General features: G+C 38.5%; 1 protein-coding gene across 2 annotated transcripts in view; it reads left to right on the top strand.

Annotated features, from left to right (window-relative positions):
• Nucleotides 1-15,546, top strand: part of LOC134222336 (guanine nucleotide-binding protein G(s) subunit alpha) — a 118,790-nt gene extending 103,244 nt beyond the window's left edge. For both annotated transcript variants that reach the window (XM_062701496.1, XM_062701497.1), the window contains exons 5-11: nucleotides 4,754-4,874; nucleotides 4,957-5,085; nucleotides 5,161-5,340; nucleotides 5,404-5,528; nucleotides 5,591-5,664; nucleotides 5,725-5,871; nucleotides 11,612-15,546. In XM_062701496.1, coding sequence (XP_062557480.1) covers nucleotides 4,754-4,874; nucleotides 4,957-5,085; nucleotides 5,161-5,340; nucleotides 5,404-5,528; nucleotides 5,591-5,664; nucleotides 5,725-5,871 — 776 coding nt within the window. In that variant the 3' untranslated portion in view covers nucleotides 11,612-15,546. The remainder of the gene's footprint in view (nucleotides 1-4,753; nucleotides 4,875-4,956; nucleotides 5,086-5,160; nucleotides 5,341-5,403; nucleotides 5,529-5,590; nucleotides 5,665-5,724; nucleotides 5,872-11,611) is intronic.
• Nucleotides 15,547-18,528: the final 2,982 nt, after the last annotated feature.

Genomic DNA, 18,528 nt, shown 5'->3' with positions numbered 1-18,528 from the left:
TGTGTGTTACCTATATGGATTCGCATGCGTTTTTCACAGTGTACTCTGTGTCTAGTCCTTGACGTTCGGCTTCGGCTACTCTTGTTTAATCTCAACGTGAGGTTAAATAAGAGTGGGGTTATGGATATGTGTTTTACTTAGTTTTCAACAAATTGTCACCTATATGGATTTGCATTATGCGTTTTTCACAGTGTACTCTGTGTCTCGTCCTTGACGTTCGGCTTCGGTTACTCTTGTTCAATCTCAACGTGAGGTTAAATAAGAGTGGGGTTATGAATATGTGTTTTACTTAGTTTTCAACAAATTGTCACCTATATGGATTCGCATTATGCATTTTTTTTACAATGTACTTTGTGTATGTTACCTATATGGATTCGCATTATACATTTTTCACAGTGTACTCTGTGTTTCGTTCTTGACGTTCGGGTTCGGCTACTCTTGTTCAATCTCAACGTGAGGTTCAATAAGTATGGGGTTATGAATATGTGTTTTACTTAGTTTTCAACAAATTGCCACCTATATGGATTCGCATTATGCGATTTTTGTACTTTGTACTTTGTACTTTGTGATTGTCACCTATATGGATTCGCATTATGCGTTTTTCACAGTGCACTCTGTGTTTCGTCTTTGACGTTCGTCCATTGTTACGTCCTCTGTGTTTTTGTGACACCTCTCTTTAGTCCCTAGCTGAATGCGTCTACATAATTGGCTTTCCTATAAATGGTTCCATTCTCCTTTCCAACTTCACTTCCTCTTCCTTTCCCCTTTTCACTTCCTTTTCCGTCAGGTAAATGATGAGAAAGGCCAGTGACGGCGATGGCACAAATCTCCCAAATTGAGGGGAACGTGCCTCCTGAGCCGACGTTCTGATACCTGATACCTGCATTCGACAGGGGGCAAAGCCTTGTTGATCACTATTGAATTTGATAACGATCGACCATTGCGTTTAAAAGTTATTAAGAGAAAGAAGAAAAGAAGATTAAGAAAATGGAATCAAACTGTATAAGCGCCATATAAGGTTGGTGTCTTGGCTAAATGCGAGAAAGGCAGTATCACCACTCGGTGAATTAAGTTGGGTTTTTTATGGTAGTACCGGTCGGGTCGATGATGGGTCTACATTGAGATGAACCGCTGTAGTCATTCAATGCCGCTCATTAGTGATATTCACAATCTTTACATTAAAACAAAGAGACTCGTCCAAAAACTCAAAAGTTAAATCTTGAAGAAAAAGATGAAAACAATCACGGGATTCATATTCATTTTCTCATACATTCAGTCGATTTTCCCATAAAATTTCATGCTAGTTGAGAATCTACTCAGACATGACGGCGCTGGCTAAAAATTTTACAGTAGCTTCTGGGAGCAAAAATCTTTACTTTGAGGCATGGTTTGATACTATATAAATATGTTTCTACATATTCTAAGGCTGCACGCAAAAAAAAGCGTTCATGAATTCGTGAACTAACAAGTTCACGGTGTATTTTTTCGTGAACAACAGCCACGGATTGTGTTGTTTTAATTTTAAAGCCTACTTTCCATTTCAATGGCAAAAAAATCTTACTGTCAAGTTAATTAACAGAATTAGATAAATTATTTATCAACCCCCTTTAATTTATTGATATATCATGAAGTTGACGGATTTCAGTCACCCAACGGTACACGGTTCGAGGCCACATCTCTCGATCCTCGCTCGCGAAGTCATTTGTATCATTTGTCATTTTGGACTGTGCTTTACGCCTTCTTGTGGAATGTATTGACTCATTTTTTGTTTGTTTGTAGTTTAATAAAAAAAAATAACAAAAAAATAACAAAACAAATTTAAAAGCCGCACGCTCAACTCAAATTTTTGTTCAGTTTTCTAAATCAGAAAAACTGAGTCTCCTGGGCCAAATGCGGTCAAAATAGGTCAACTTCCTTCTAATAATAGATAACTAGTAGTAAATGCTCATAATAATGATGCAATCGTTTTTATTCATCTGTTTGTAATACTGGAAATTGAAACTGAACGTTTGGACCTTCAAAATCAGATTACAGGTGGTTCGGGAAACCGGTCACTTTTTGAGTGGTTCTGAACCCCAATTTGGGACGTATCAAACTTTCCAATTTTGCAAGTCAAATAAAATAGAAGACATTTGTAGAGCTTCTGGGCATACTAGCTCCATCCGTAGGTTCCCTGGGAACTTGGTGGCCGCAGGGAAGTGGTAACTTTTAGAGTGGTTCTGAACACCAGCTTACGACATATCAAAGTGCATGATTTTGCAAGACAAATACAATAGAAGACATTTGCAAAGCTTCTGTGTACATGGACCACTTCCGGAGGTTCCCTGGAAACCTGGTGCCCTCAAGAAAGTGATCACTGAACCCCAGCTTGTAACATGTTAACCTTTATGAATTTGAAAGACAAAAACAATAGAAAACATTTACGTGATGAACTTTGTACTTTACTTAAAAATCACTCAAATAAAGAAAAAAAAAAAAAAATAGAAGGCATTTTCACAGCTTCTGGGCACATTAGCCACATCCGTAGGTTCCCTGGGAACTTCAGGCCGCAGGGAAGTGGTCACTTTTTGAGTGGTTGTTAACCCCAGGTTGTATCAAATTTCATGATTTTGAAAGACAAATACATTAGAAGACATTTGCAGAGCTCCTGGGCACATTGACAGGTTCCTTGGGAGCCCCAGCTTGCGACATATCAAACTTCATGATTAGGCAAGACAAATACAATATAAGAAATTTTGGTGCCTCCAGGGTGGTCACTTTTTGAGTGGTTCTGAACCCCAATTTGGGACGTATCAAACTTTACAATTTTGCAAGTCAAATAAAATAGAAGACATTTTCTGGGCATACTAGCTACATCCGTAGGTTCCCTGGGAACTTGGTGGCCGCAGGGAAGTGGTAATTTTTAGAGTGGTTCTGAATACCAGCTTGCGACATATCAAAGTGCATGATTTTGCAAGACAAATACAATAGAAGACATTTGCAAAGCTTCTGTGTACATGGACCACTTCCGGAGGTTCCCCGGAAACCTGGTGCCTTCAAGAAAGTGATCACTGAACCCCAGCTTGTAACATGTTAACCTTTATGAATTTGAAAGACAAATACAATAGAAGACATTTGCACAGCTTCTGGGCACATTAGCTACATCCGTAGGTTCCCTGGGAACTTCAGGCCGCAGGGAAGTGGTCACTTTTTGAGTGGTTCTGAACGCCAGCTTGCGACATAACAAAGTGCATGATTTTGCAAGACAAATACAATAGAAGAGATTTGCAGAGCTTCTGGGCACTTATGGAGGTTCCTTGGGAACCTGGTCCCTCAAGAAACTGATCACTGAACCCCAGCTTACAACATATCAAACTTTAGGATTTTGAAAGACAAATACAATAGAAGACATTTGCCCACCTGCTGAGAATATTAACTACATCCGGAGGTTTCCTGTTTTTTTTTAGAGTGGTTCTGAACCCCAGCTTGCAATATATAAAAGTTCATGATTTTGCAAGATAAATACAATAGAAGATCTTTGCAGAGCTTCTGGGCACATTGGCTTCTTCCGGAGGTTCCCTGGGAACTAGGTGCCCCCAGGGAAGTGATCACTTTTGAATGGTTCTGGAACCTAGCTTGCGACATATTAAATTTCATGATTTTGCAAGACAAATACAATAGACCACATTTACAAAGCTTCTGAGCACATTGACTACTTCCGGAGGTTCCCTGGGAAACCTGGTGCCCTCGGGAAATGATCACTTTTTTAGTGGTACTGATCACTTTCCTGTAGGTACCAGGATCCCTAGACCGTTCTAACTGTTCTGTAGTATGCATCCTCGAATGTATCTGCAAATTTGTCTAGAAACAAAATGTCCCAAGATAAAAAATAGTCTAAAAATATGTATGTGACAAAATGTATAGCCTTTCGTATTTACTTGAAATATTTCAGATTCTCCAAAACCGTGAAAGAATTTATAACAATCGACCAAATGTTTTTCTTGCTTTAAAAAAATACATTTATTTGCTCATTTAAATGAGATAAACTTTAATGAAAACTATTTTTTTTGGATTCTAAGAGAATTGAATCATTTGTTTGAGAAACTGCATAAGTCCACTTTACACTATTTCGAGAAAACAACAAAAAACTGTTTTTGAACAAATTTGCACCGAATCTAAGCCAAATCCTTTTCTTCTTATTGGTATCACTTTCCCCACTGGGATATTACGCCTCGCTGCTTAGTGTTCATTCAGCACTTCAACAGTTATTAACCGCGAGGTTTCTAAGCGAAGTTACTATTTTTGCATTCGTATATCATGAGGCTAATACGAAGATACTCTCATGCCCAGGGAAGTCGAGACAATTTCCAAACCGAAAATTGCCTAGGCCGGCACCGGGAATCGAACCTAGCCACACTCAGCGGCTTTATAGCCGCACAACTTACCGCTAGGCTAAGGAGGGCCCCAACCAATTAAATACCATCTGATGTTTCTTCGACTTTTTTGTATTTTTTCATGGGATCAACTCAATAATGTGTTTATCAGTCCAAGGATCAGAAAAGGCCGAAAACCAATCGTGTGAAAAGCGACTCAGTATACATAGCTCTCTAGTGTGATTTTAAACAGCCAATTTAAATGGACTATCCGTCCTGAAAGAGTTAATGTACAAGTTTCCCAACACTGCGAGAATTACAATACAATCAATATATTTTTTATCATTCCTGCGGGTATTTAACTACTTCCTAATTGCGTGTGTTGCTTTGTAATCCTGCAGGTCCTGACTTCAATTATCCACCGGAGTTCTACGAGAATACAGAGGAACTGTGGAAAGATCGCGGTGTTCAGCAGACCTACGAGCGATCGAATGAATACCAATTAATTGATTGTGCTAAATAGTGAGTAACTGGGTTCCCTTTTTGCCACCAAAATCGGTTGATCTTAATGCATTTCCCCATTTCTTTGTCGTCATACTTACAGCTTTTTGGATCGAGTTAGTGAAATCAAGCAGCCTAATTATACTCCAACCGAGCAGGATATACTGAGATGTCGTGTCTTAACGTCGGGTATATTCGAAACTAGGTTTCAAGTTGATAAGGTTAATTTTCAGTGAGTATCGCTTCCTGGAGATATGCGATAAAAGAACGCGTATCTAACGTATGATTTTTCTTCTCGACTGTGTAGCATGTTCGACGTTGGCGGTCAGCGGGACGAACGGCGTAAGTGGATCCAGTGTTTTAACGATGTCACTGCAATCATTTTCGTGACGGCGTGTTCTAGTTATAATATGGTCCTGCGAGAGGATCCCACGCAAAACCGGCTGAGAGAATCGCTGGAACTTTTCAAAAGTATTTGGAACAATAGGTAATTGCACTGTCTGAATGTATAATTTTTTAATTGATTTGTAATTAATTCGGGTTTTAACAGATGGTTACGAACAATATCAGTTATATTGTTTCTGAACAAGCAAGATTTGTTGGCTGAAAAAATCAAAGCTGGCAAGAGCAAACTTTCCGACTACTTTAGTGAGTTCAATCGTTACCAGACGCCGGGTATGTAATCTCAAAAACTCTCCATCCAGCATCTTTGAAGGTTGTTTATTTCATGATTTCAGCCGACGCCGTTTGTGAGATGGGAGAAGAACCCGAGGTGATTAGGGCAAAATATTTCATTCGAGATGAATTTTTGGTTTGTATTAATTCAGTTAGGATGGATTCAAATCAACTAACGCTTTTTTTACTTCTTCAGCGTATATCGACAGCCAGTGGAGACGGAAAGCATTACTGCTATCCGCACTTTACATGTGCGGTGGACACAGAAAACATCAAAAGAGTTTTCAACGATTGTCGAGACATCATCCAGCGGATGCATCTGCGGCAATACGAGCTGTTATAGGTGAGTGAATTTCACTTCGAGGGATGAATCTATCAATATTGCCGTTAATATTCATTATTATACTTAAACAGTATCCAGGATTCATATTTTTGCATATTTTTAACCTCATGTGGTTTACGGTTGTTACGTGAATTAAACAAAATGGCTAAAAACAATCAAACATAATTCAGCCATATAATTAATTAGCATGCCTGCCTATCAGCCATTGTTTGCAATTTCTATAAATATTAGGCATAAGTACCCGATCAGGAATGCATAACAAAATTATAACTCAATTCTAGCAATGGTTGTTATTTAAAACAACGTGTGTTATTATTAGATAACTTGTAGGCTGACCATACGTACCCTATTTAACGGGGCCGTCCCGTTTTTTAGACCTTATTGTGCTGTCCCGTCTTAATTTGAAAAATCCTCAATTTGTCCAATTTGTCGTTTTTTGATTGATTCTTCCAAAGAGCTCCTAAATATTATTCAAACAAATTCAATATTGTAGACAGGAATCTAAAACCAAATGCAAAGAAAGTGGACGAAATCCATCAAAAAAGTGTTAGATGTTTTGTTATTAGTGTTACTTTTAAAACAATTCTATCTATGTCGTTATGTATTTTCCATAGAACGACTTTTTTAAAGGTTTTTTATAGTTAATAACAACAGTTTGTTTCTCCAGGAGATTTGTTCATGCAGTTTCCTTTCAATAACTTCTTTCAGCTTAAATTCGGTAGGAAAGTATATCCTGAAAATCAGGGACAGACATTCTAATTTCCAGATTAAGTTCATCTTCAATGTTTTTTTTTAAGTAGCAAAGTAGGTTCAAATCTGCTTTACCACATATTTTACAATCGTTTGATTCTTCGATATTAAAAATTATTTATAAATCGAGTTAAAGATCAAGATTAAGATCAAACCGAGGGAATTTCGGTGCTTACGTACTTTAAGGCTATTCACAGATCAAAAACTTGTCTACAAATTTGTGTGGGCAGGATTTATGGGATTCCGTTGTAGAAAATTAGAATTTCAGCCCGAATTTCAGTACAATCCGGTGGAAATCTCCGAGACGCCGAGCTGCAAACCAGCCCGAGCAGGAGCGACGACCTCGATAACAGAAATTGGTATGATTTAGCCTTGCATAAGAGGCAAAATACCAAAAAATAATACCAAAAACTTATATGCAGAATACTTGAGGAATACCATGCTTAGGTATTTCAATACCAAACGAATACCAATCGGTTATACATTTGGTATTGAAATTCATTTTAATAACTGAGTTTGTTATGGCTTAAGTATTGTGGAAATTAGTTTTTGGTGTTATTCCTTTGGTATGTTACCTCTTATGCAGGGCTAGTTCATAACAGAGTATGGTATCAATAACAGAATTAAGTATTATTTAGGCAATTTCTCCTGCTCGGGAGTCTATAAATTTTACAAGGTTTTACCTTTCGCGACGAAATTGCATGAGTCCCGCCTTTTTGGAAGCACATGGTAACCAGAGTGTATGTAATTAATTACATACACTCTGATGGTAACATAACCAATGGACAAGATTCCCGGGGTGTGAGGCTACTTTTAGCGTCATGTAAGGACGAGCCACACGAGCTTTTTGGAATCCAATTTTGTTTCACCTCGCGTTTTCAAGGACTCAATATCAATACTGAAGCAACGAGCATCTGTCATCTGTTTCCTTTACGCTTGCTGCGACGCAGCAAAGCCAAAAATAAAACAGATGACTGAAAACGCGAGGTGATTGTGGACAATTTCACCTTAGATCAATTTCGATTAAAAAGGGCTGTCCATTGATTAGATTTGACATTTATTCACATGCGCCAACCATAGTCATGGTAATATTTAAAATTACATTTTATTAATGTTTTTTCCTTGTTGAGATTCTTATTATTCTTATCCGCAGATTTTCCCACACTTGTATTCATGGAAAAGGGTTTTTGCAGGGGGGTTTTGTCCTCTTGTTTTTTTTCATAAGATCATTGTATTATTATCTTTCTAATGCCCAGACTGGCTTTAGGCAGGGTACTTTGACTAATAGAATCCTTGATGCATGTTTATTTTTTTTAATATTGAAAAATGCGTAATGCGAAGAAACACAAACTTCGTGTTTTTATCCGCGCCCCTTTTAAGATTGAAATATTTGTAGTTTAGTATTTAGTGGTGAATGATTTACTCTCTTACTTTCTCTAACCTATACGGAAAATGAAAATTAAACCCAACTTTTTTATATTTCCACAACTCTTGAATTTTGACAAATGTTTTATTGATATGTCCTGTTTTGCATGTGCGTTTGTCCCGTTTTTTCACTGAAATGATCTAGTCAGCCTAATACCTAATTCGATAAAAATGTGTCTCGGACCAGCGTTTCATTTATTTAGTTTACATCTAAACAGATAACATACAACAATTTGACGCCACAATGCACGGTTCGAGGCCGCATCTCTCCATCCTCGAATGCGCCCCACGCTCGCCAAGTCGTTTAGCACCTGGTCTGCCGACCTCGCTCGCTGTGCTCCACGTCGTCTCGTACCTGCCGAATCGGAAGCAAACACCATCGTTGTAGGGTTTGCTGTCCGGCAAATCCTTCTCATGCATTGTCCATGTTTCATATCCGTAGAGGACTACCGGTCTTATCAGCGTCTTGTACATGCCACATTTGGTGCGGTGGTGAATCTTTTTTGACCGCAGTTTTTTCTGGAGTTCGTAGTACGCCCGACTTCCACAGATGACGCGCCTTCGTATTTCACGACTAACATTGCTATCAGCCGTTAGCAAGGATCCAAAATAGACGAATTCTTCGACTACTGGGTTCATAATTTTTTTTTCAAATTTGAATCATCATGATCGATTACATATTTTGATCTCATTTTGCTGTTGATTTCTAAATTGTATGATCAGATATCAAACTGAGTACTTATTTTGTTATCGACATCAATATCAAAATATGTTTTCGATTTGCTCTCATCGATGGCAGGAATAGTTTTCGATTTGATGTCACAGTAAGATTTTTCTGCTATACATTTTGTTATTTTAACCGTTGAAACGACCAAAAAGATATCAAATTAGGTAATCATATTCGGCGATTTCACAACATCAAAAGAAGTTATCGATATGCTCTCAAGCTTTGCTCGGGTAAAGATTTGGTTCGTTATCGAGCGGCCGTCAACGAAGCCGGATTGATAACTTTCCACGAACTCTTTTACTGATGGTGGCTTCTATCGTCCGCTGCACTGACGTAGTCGTCTCCGCTGCCTTGACTTTCACTGCCTGTACTCTCAGCGCCATTCGATCACACAGGTTCGTCGGTCAAGATGCACCCAACCATCCTTATCCCTGCACATTTCTGCTCGCGGCACGAAGCCTTTGCGGAATGCGTTGAGCTTCTGATAGAACTTGCGTGTTTCTTGAGAACGGTACAGCTGTTCCATTTTCTCGCACTTCGCCTCTTCCAAACGGCGTTTCTTTTCCTGAAAAAGGCGGGTCTGCTGTCTCCGCTTTCGTCTATAACGTTCCACGTTCTGCCGGGTACCTTTCTGCAGCGTGGCCGCCCGCGCTGCGTCCTTCTCCTACAGAATCTGTCTGCACTCTTCGTCGAACCAATCGTTCCGTCGACTTCGTCTCACATATCCGACGTTGTTCTCCGCTGCGTCGTTAATGGCTGCTTTGACTGTATTCCAGCAGTTCTTAAGAGGGGCCTCATCGAGCTCACCGTCTTCCGGCAACGCTGCCTCGAGATGCTGCGCGTATGCAGTGGCGACATTAGGTTGCTTCAGTCGCTCTAGGTCGTACCGCGGCGATCGTCGGTACCGAACATTGTTGATGACGGGTAGTTTTGGGCGCAGTTTAACCATCACCAGATAGTGGTCAGAGTCGATGTTAGCGCCACGATATTTCCTGACGTCGATAATGTCGTAGAAGTGCCGTCAATCAATCAGAACGTGGTCGATTTGTGATTCTGTCTGCAGTAGCGATCTCCAGGTGTACCATATTCTTGGAGGCGGTGAAATACACTAGTCGTAGGCCGTTTTAGTTCGTCAGTCGGTGAGCACTGAACTTCCCAATAGTCGGTTTAAAATCCTCCTTTTGGCCAACCTGAGCTTTCAATCGTCTATGATGATTTTGACATCGTTGCTTGGCCAGCTGTCGTACTCACGTTACAGCTGCACGTAGAATGCGTCCTTATCATCATCAGTGCTTCCGGAATTTGGGCTATGGACGTTGATTATGCTGAAGTTGAAGAACCGGCCTTTGATTCTCAACCTGCACATTCTCTTATTGATCGGCCACCACCCGATCACGCGCCTTTGCATATCGCCCATCACTATGAAAGCTTTCCCCAGTTCGTGTGTATTGCCGCAGCTCTGGTAGATGGTATGATTGCCTCTAAATTTGCGCACCATTGATCCCTTCCAACATACCTCCTGCAGCGCTACGATGCCGAATCCACGGTCCGTGTGCTCCCGATAAAGTTGAGAGATTTGCAGTTCTACGAACCGAGTTTCCAATTGCTAGTCCCTTTTCGTCGCAGTGGTCTTCGCCGATGGTTCCGGTCCGTACTCTCTTGTTGATTGTTCGTTGCGTATGTTTTTTTAAAGGCCTGGCATTTTTTTTAACCATTTCATTTATTTGCAGGGTTTCGACTTTTTATTTCAATGAGACCAAAGCAAGCGTTTTACGGGCCAAGGGAAAATCTTGTTTCGTTGTTTATGTTGAGGATCATCTTTCACCTATCAATCTTTTCTCTAGAATTAGCATTGGAAGATAAACGATAATCTTGCCTATTAGATGAAAATCCTTTTTCGTTTCATTACTTTTACCTCTCACTCACTTTTCGCGAGAATTATCGCAGAACAATTACAAAATTGTTTGGTCGCGCCGGGATTCGAACCCAGAATAGTAACAATAATAAGTTATTTGTTCCACATAAGCTACTACCAGTTGCGTTTATGATGCCACGAAAAGACTCGAATATGAAAGAAAAAGAGCAAACCAACGTTTAGCGGCAATCGAAGTGAGCGAAAAATTGTTATCACTCTCCAGGCTGTTTTTCTTTCCCGAAAAGCGATTTCTCCCCGAAAACTTTCGTGAGGGAAAATCATGTGCTCCTGAGATTGAGTGAGCATTACGAACCCTGTTTATTTGGTAGGCTCAGTCGTGTGTGACACTTTGCAGAGCCGCTATTCTTAAGTATGATATTTTTACAATGAGTATCCTCTTATCATTAACAGTTAGTAGGGAAGGGGGACGTAGACCATAATACTTGTGGTGACTCAAGGTTATAAATTACTTAATTCAGGACGGACGGGGTAGGAATTTGGGTTTAGGTTATTCTAGCTGCTCATCCGGGCATTTGACGTTGGAAACGGTTTTGTGTGGCGTCGTGCTCGATTTTTGTTCGGCATGGAGCATCTTCCGGATGGCCAGGGCTTTGTGGTACACGGAACAGAAAAACAGAATCGAACAAAGAAAAAACTGAGAAAGAGAAAAACACGGGCATTAGACTTTGATATCAGCCGAGCCCGAGCGAAGAAAGGCATAAGGCCAGCATTTGCCAACCAGGCTATAACGGATTTAATCAATGATAACGGATTCAATCAATTGAATTCTGTATTTATTGACAAGCTGCTGTTACCAAAGAGAAGAAGGATGGATGAAAAAGATTTACTAATAAAAAGAAATATGTTATTTTTAGCATTTTGATTACCCAACAACTTATTTTGAAATTTATTTGTCATTCCAGATATACTTAACCCTTTCGATGCAACCTGGTCGTCTCATTTTAGTTGTGTCTACCGTAAAAATATCAAATCTAGCCAAACTTTACTAATTTTATAATAAAAACGAATATTGATTAATTATTAATCAAAAACAAAAAAAACAGAAACCTATACAGACTAAACAAGTAAACATGAATAACCGCAGAATAAACAAAAAGCAAGCATAAGACGAAAACGCGGTCCGTAAGTGATTTGCGTATGAAAATCACGCATACACACTCGTTCAAACAATCGCATCAAAGATGGATGAAATATCGCGCCGTATCGTAGCTCTTTGCGTCGCGTATTTTCCACCAACAAACCGATAAAAAAACAAATCACGTTGATTAACTGACTTCGGCGGATCTAAGATGGCGTCGGACACTCGGTTGCGATACTGATTATTAAAATCTGTAGTCAAGAATCAAATCACAACCTATATGCACACAAAAAAGTAACGTTAAGATATCATCTACCACTAGTAATGCAGATAGGATAACATCCTGATACCAATAACGTCGAATGAGACATTCGGCGGATGAAATTGATGATAACCGAAACAACAGCAACAACATACCACACAGTAGTCGTCGTCGTTACTATTTAATTACTAATGCAAAGCAAATATGAAAGAGCGAAAGATTAAAAGGACGGACGAACTTTGATAGCAAGAGGAAATTTATGATCGGAGTGTTTATACATGTGAAAAGTGTATGGAAGAGATAGCAATGATTCACCGCCATATAAAATTTAAACAAATCAACTGTTAAAGCAGAAACACACACACAAACAAAAAAATGCTTATAGTCCTTTCAGTGAATACACAAAGTAATGAAGATAAAAGAGAAACCTATGTGTGTCGTGTAAGCATAACTAGTGAAATACAAAGAAAAGAAAATGTCGTTGTCATGATATAGAGAATGTGACGAATCAAGAAACCCAAGTCTTAGTGGTCTGTGAGCTGTTTTTTCTACTTTTCTTTCTGAATAATTTTAGTTTTTTGATGGAAGGGTAGTGAATATTAGAGGTTAACTTCCGACACACAAACACATACACACATATAAACAAAACATACACATTGAACGTGAATGCAGCTAGCGTAGAGTCACTTCATAAAATAGTACAGAAAACGACAGAGCACGAGAAAAAAATGTGAGGTAGGTCATCGTAGTAGAAAGGATTTATTGTTACTAGAGCAGTGTTTTTTTTTTGTTTAGGAGAATGTCGCTTCTAAATTCGTCCAAAAATGATTATGCACTATTGTTGTAGAACTATTTTCCAGTATTTTTAATTATCGTAATCTGTATACACATTTTATTGAATAACGATATATTATATATATTTTTGTTTTAGAAAATTTTATCTTCCTTGTTGAATCCGCTTTAAAGAAAAAGAGAAAGAAAAATATGAGAAGTGTTTTATTTTTTATTTACGTATTTAATAATTTATAATGTAGATGTTTTATGTTCATCCTGTGACATACGATAGTGAAGGGAATTACAAACAATTGCAAATGAAAGAAGTATATGAAAAAACAGAAAAAACTAAAGTAGGTTAATTTTTTAATTAGCCGCTTCTGAAACGAACGAAGAAAAAAAACATGCAGAAACAATCAACAACACTTTGCTGTTCTAAGATGAATGGCAAACAGAAATAAATGGTAGAGAGCATTGACTATAAAGAATGTTTCTGACAGAGTTATGTGTAGCCTAGAAAACTTTTCAAAAGTACACGGATCTGAATCTCGGAACCGGCAGATTAGACAAATACATACTGAAATACATGTGAAACCACTTGTATTAAAAGAAAACAATACAATGCAGTGTGTGCTGCAATTTCGACGCAAAGCGCATTTCATTATCTTTAATGCATAGTTTTCCAACATACGTTGAAGCGAAATAATTTTCATTCATTTGCGAAATAATAAGCGAATCACGACAATGGCACAGTCAGTCTTTTAAAGGTTCTTTGCGTGCGTTACATTGGCCAGCTTGGGTAAACAAACGCGTAACACATCAACCTGTTTCTCATAATTAAATCGTTCATTGCATTTATTGTTCTTATCATGTCGTTACCAAACTACATCATTGATTTGAATCATTCCATCGACTCATCAACAGAGGGATAATCAGCGAGAGACAACAGACGTGTATTTCCAGTTTTCGGCTACTGATTCCACTCGCTCGACCAATTTCTGATCATCGCTACGTGCTGGGGTTTTGAAAAGAACTCGGATATGAACGAGGATTCCTTAGACCGATCTGGATTTTGATTTCATTGAGCCTTTTGTATGATCTGCTTTGTATAAGCCCATGAAGGGCTTTCAAATCTGTATAAGCACGTTTTTAAAGATCATTGGGTTTGCATATAACTTTTCATCCAAGGACACTAGAGTTAAAAAAAAACTTATGTTGAAGGGACTTATGTACTACCACCTACACCACGTAGAGTTAAAGGTAGATATTTTAAATCAAAATTAAACATAAAACGACCTGCATCTCTTCTGGATCTATTATGCTTTATTGAAAATATATATTCGCGATCAATAAAACTTCACAGGTGTCCAAAAACAAAAAAAATACTGTCTACTGTCAGAAACAAAAAAAATCATGTCTGTTTGTCTCTCGTACAAATATGTGTTGTGAAAAAATAAAATCCACATATTAACAACATTCTATTACTCTGCTCGAAGCTTACATCACATGCAACATTGAAACTTCAAAGATGTCGAAATGAAAACATATTTAGTTCAAACAAGTTAAGAACAAGGTTGATAGAGTACCATCAATGGCCGGATGCCCTCCACCTCGCAGTTTCAATCAAATATATCTAGCTGAACATATAATTCGAGGCTTGCGTACTCATATCCTGTTATATTACAGTTCTCATAATTGAAAGGATCACAAGAAACGTGCCCAACATTTTGTGAGGTGAATTCATTATGCGTAAACAAATGTACGCCGCCAACCTTTACCTTAATCATCGCAATTCGCTGATACTGTGTCATATAAATCATTGGTAAAGTGTATGCATAGGAGAAAAAACTGTAGTACCATGTTGCAATATTTTATTTTAACCTTTTGTGTTATACTAGTTTTAGTTATCAAAGTAATCACCAATGAAAGTCTCGCATTCTGGCAGAATTTTTTTTTGCTTTGGTAAATTGAGCCTCACACCTATACAATCAAGACACAAAGCTTCGCAAAATATCCATCCACACGCATACATACACTTATACGCATACGGATCTATGTAATACAATAAAACGAGTGGCAGAATGTGCTGAAGATCCGGTCAAGGAATGTGCAGAATGTGTTAAACGTTAGAGATTGTTATTTATTTTTGCCTGCTAACGCCAATCACATGAAAACTCCATTCTTCTGCATCTTACTAAAACCACCCACTTCGAAGTCCAGATTAGATTTTACTGTTAACTATTATGCGTATTTTTTTTTAAACTAGAAGAAGCAGATAGTGAAAGCGCTTGGAATGAAAACAAAATAAAACGAACAAATACAAATCAAGTTACAGTGAGAATTTGTTCCAGTGTTTGGTAGATTTGCCGTAAATTTCAAGTGCCGTTCAGATTAGTTTAGGCAAAATTTCATGAAATGAAATTTATGAAATTCTGGTGAAACTACCAAAAACAATGATAAATTCGCATTGTAAAAAAAAAACAATATGAGAAACACATCATACACAAGTGGAAACAAAGAAAACACAGAGAAGGAAAGTAAACGTGTATAAGTCTTTTATATAGTTGTATAGAATATATATGAAGAAAGAAAACGATACAAAAATAAGAGGACAAAATAGTCATACCTGTAGAGATGAAATGAGAGATACAAAATCGCACAAACAGAAGAGGAAATTCTATTAAAAAAATGTGGAAATAAAGCAAACAGAATTGTGAAAATAATTTTGGTTTTTGATTTTGTTTTTCCCTTATTTTTATTTTTCTCACCCAAATTCATTTCAAAATGGCGTGCAACCAAATAGATCAGGAAGTTTGGGTGGTAAAACCATCCTGCAACTAACAGAGCAAAAACTTCTTAAACTGTATGTCACTCTGCCTGGTCCCAAATAAAATAAGCACAGACAAACAGATGTTACACGAAACAATGTTTCTTATGACATTGTCACCAGAAGGCGCTGGAGTGTAATATCAAACTCGAAGGATTACGATGCTAGCGGCTCTAGTCGTGAAACGCGTAAGCAATCAAATTCAAATTGATCTTTGAAGTCATGGGCGATGGTAATTACTACACTACTAAAAATCCACACATATGTATTGGCAAAAATCCATAGGTTTAACTTATGATGTATATCAGCGCACACATAACCATTCTCCACGCGAACTACTAATAAAATATATATTCAAATAAATGGTGTGTGGTCTCGAATGAGCAATTATTTAATTTATGTGTCGTTCTATATCGATTATATTAGGGTGGAGCTATTGCAAAAATTTATAACGGCGACACATATATCTTATATAGATATTTTTGGCAGTGTATAGTGTCGCGTCTGTTTGTCTGTGTAATTAGTCCAAGAGTAACAGACTGTTCTCAGAAAAAAGGGACATCAAGGAATGAGTTGGAAAACGGGTATCAGCCTCCTGGACGAAGGTACTGCGGTTTACATCAAGTACATACAATTCCTACAATGCACAGGTAAGCATGACATAATGGGTTTTAGATGAATTAAGTAATTAATACATAATGACGAATATAAAATTTACCATTTGGGGCAGTTGGGCCTTGCTCACAATCCGGAGATATTGAAATCGATTCTCGGTCCGGTCTATTTTCTGGTAGGAAACATTCCCGACTCTCTGGGTTCTTTGAATGTATGCAACTAAATTGTTTTTTTAGAGATATTGAGATAATTACACATCTTGAATCTATTATCAAAACTGAGGTTAAATTCATAAGCACGGGAACTGTTTCGAGTTAAGTTTGAAAAACTTAATAATTTCGCCTATTTTACTATTTTCAAAAACACTTTCAAATTTAATTTTATATATGAATATTAGGGTCTGCAAGTGTAAAAAAAAATGTCGTTTTCGGTTTTCGGGAGTGCTGATCAACTATGATTCTTGATTCTTGATAAATTCAGGGAGTGCAACTTGAAGACTCGCTATCTGTTCAATGACTTCAAATCAGCGTACGAATCCGTGAAAAGAAATGTGCTGTGGCAGATAATGTTTGAACATGGTTTTCCGGTGTAACTGATAAGGCTGATACATGCAACGTTTGATTACTCGAAATCAAGTATTCGGATTGAAGCAGGGCTATACACTTTCGAATTTATTTTTCAACATTGCACTCGAGGGCATTGGCGTGCAGAGGAACGGCACTATCATCACACGGTCGCGAACGCTCCTAGACTTTGTGGGCGACATTGGAGGCTGACCGGGAAGCTTTCGGGATTTTCGTGCGAAAACTATTACGTACAATACTCGTAGAGAAACTAGAAAATAGTGTGTAGCGCAGACGTATGAATCGTGGCCAATGGGAATAGTGGCAGTGGCCGGGGTTCTGCCAAATCGCACCAAGCGCCATGAAAATCACAGGATTCCCCCCTAAGCTTTTTATGTAACAGATCCAATATATGCATGAATTGAATATGAATAAAATATCACAAGTCAGCCAAAAAGGCGCTCGGTACGGTTTTGCAGAACCCCCACCAAGTGTACAAAGAAGAAAATGCTGTGAATTGTATAAAATAGGGTTGGCTACAGTAGGCTGGTCACTTGGTGCGAATGTCGGAAGAAAGAATAGCGAATACAAACAGAAAACCGGATAGAGGATAGCGACTTCGAGGAAAGCCACGAATGTGCCGACTGCACGCGGTGGAATCGGACTTGGTGACCTCTAACGTTCGGGGAAACTGAAGGAACATCACCCAAGACTGATGGAGCTCTACATACGGTATCCAGGTAGGTATCATCCACGAAGTAAAGTTTAACGCACGGATTACGAGAAAACCCCGATTTCGCTAGTCCCCCATTCCAGGTTTCAACGTGATTAGCGATAGGATTGATAATTTCATGACACCTATTGTTTAGCCCATCGCCAGATCGTAGCCAGGATGCCCCGGGCACATATTTATTTCATGTTGCTTTTCCAATGATGACCACGCTTGTTGATAAATAAATGCAACATCACATAGTTAAAACTGATCTAATGCATTTAGCATGCAGATCTGTGATTGACATATGTGCTGTGCAATAATGTAATGCTTGGTACTTGAGTCCTCACCATGTATGCCCGGTGACATATGCAAACCATTTAGGATCGCGTTTTGGACGACCGAAACGACGCGTAGCACTAACACACAATCTTCCAAACATCAATCAGTTACCTTTGCTGTCCATCGACGAGAGAATCACAGCATAAATGCCCGGTGGCATATCCAAACTGTGGAGGATCGCACTTCGGACGATCGGAGCGACGCGCAGGACTCTGTACTTTTTTCTCCAATTGTCACTCTGTACTCATTTGCGTCTACTGCAAACTGTTGAAGATCGCGTTTGTTTCGACCCAACCCCGTGGCAAGAGATGAGGCTATCTGACGTTTATCATCTTTCTCTTGCTCGCGCACAGACGGAATAGGATTTGTTTTCATACGGAAACGCTTCGGAAGCGTTTCCGTATGAAAACAAACCCTATCTTTTCCGTGCGCGTGCAAGAGAAAGACGATTAAACGTCAGATAGCCTTATGCTTCTCAGCGTAGCGAACATCTTCATGAATATGTCCAGCATACATTTTGAAAAGTACTTCTTCCGAATCGTGCGTTTACAAGCAACTAGATTTTAACCAAAATATTGTTGGCTACACATTTTCAATTTGGTAAAAAATAATACCAGCTATTGTGGGCATGTAAATATAATCCTAA

Source organism: Armigeres subalbatus, chromosome 3 (genome assembly GCF_024139115.2).
Source record: "Armigeres subalbatus isolate Guangzhou_Male chromosome 3, GZ_Asu_2, whole genome shotgun sequence".
In the NCBI taxonomy this organism is placed as follows: Eukaryota; Metazoa; Arthropoda; class Insecta; order Diptera; family Culicidae; genus Armigeres; species Armigeres subalbatus.
The sequence above is the reverse complement of the archived record's forward strand: the minus strand, read 5'-3'. Positions and strand labels throughout refer to the sequence as shown.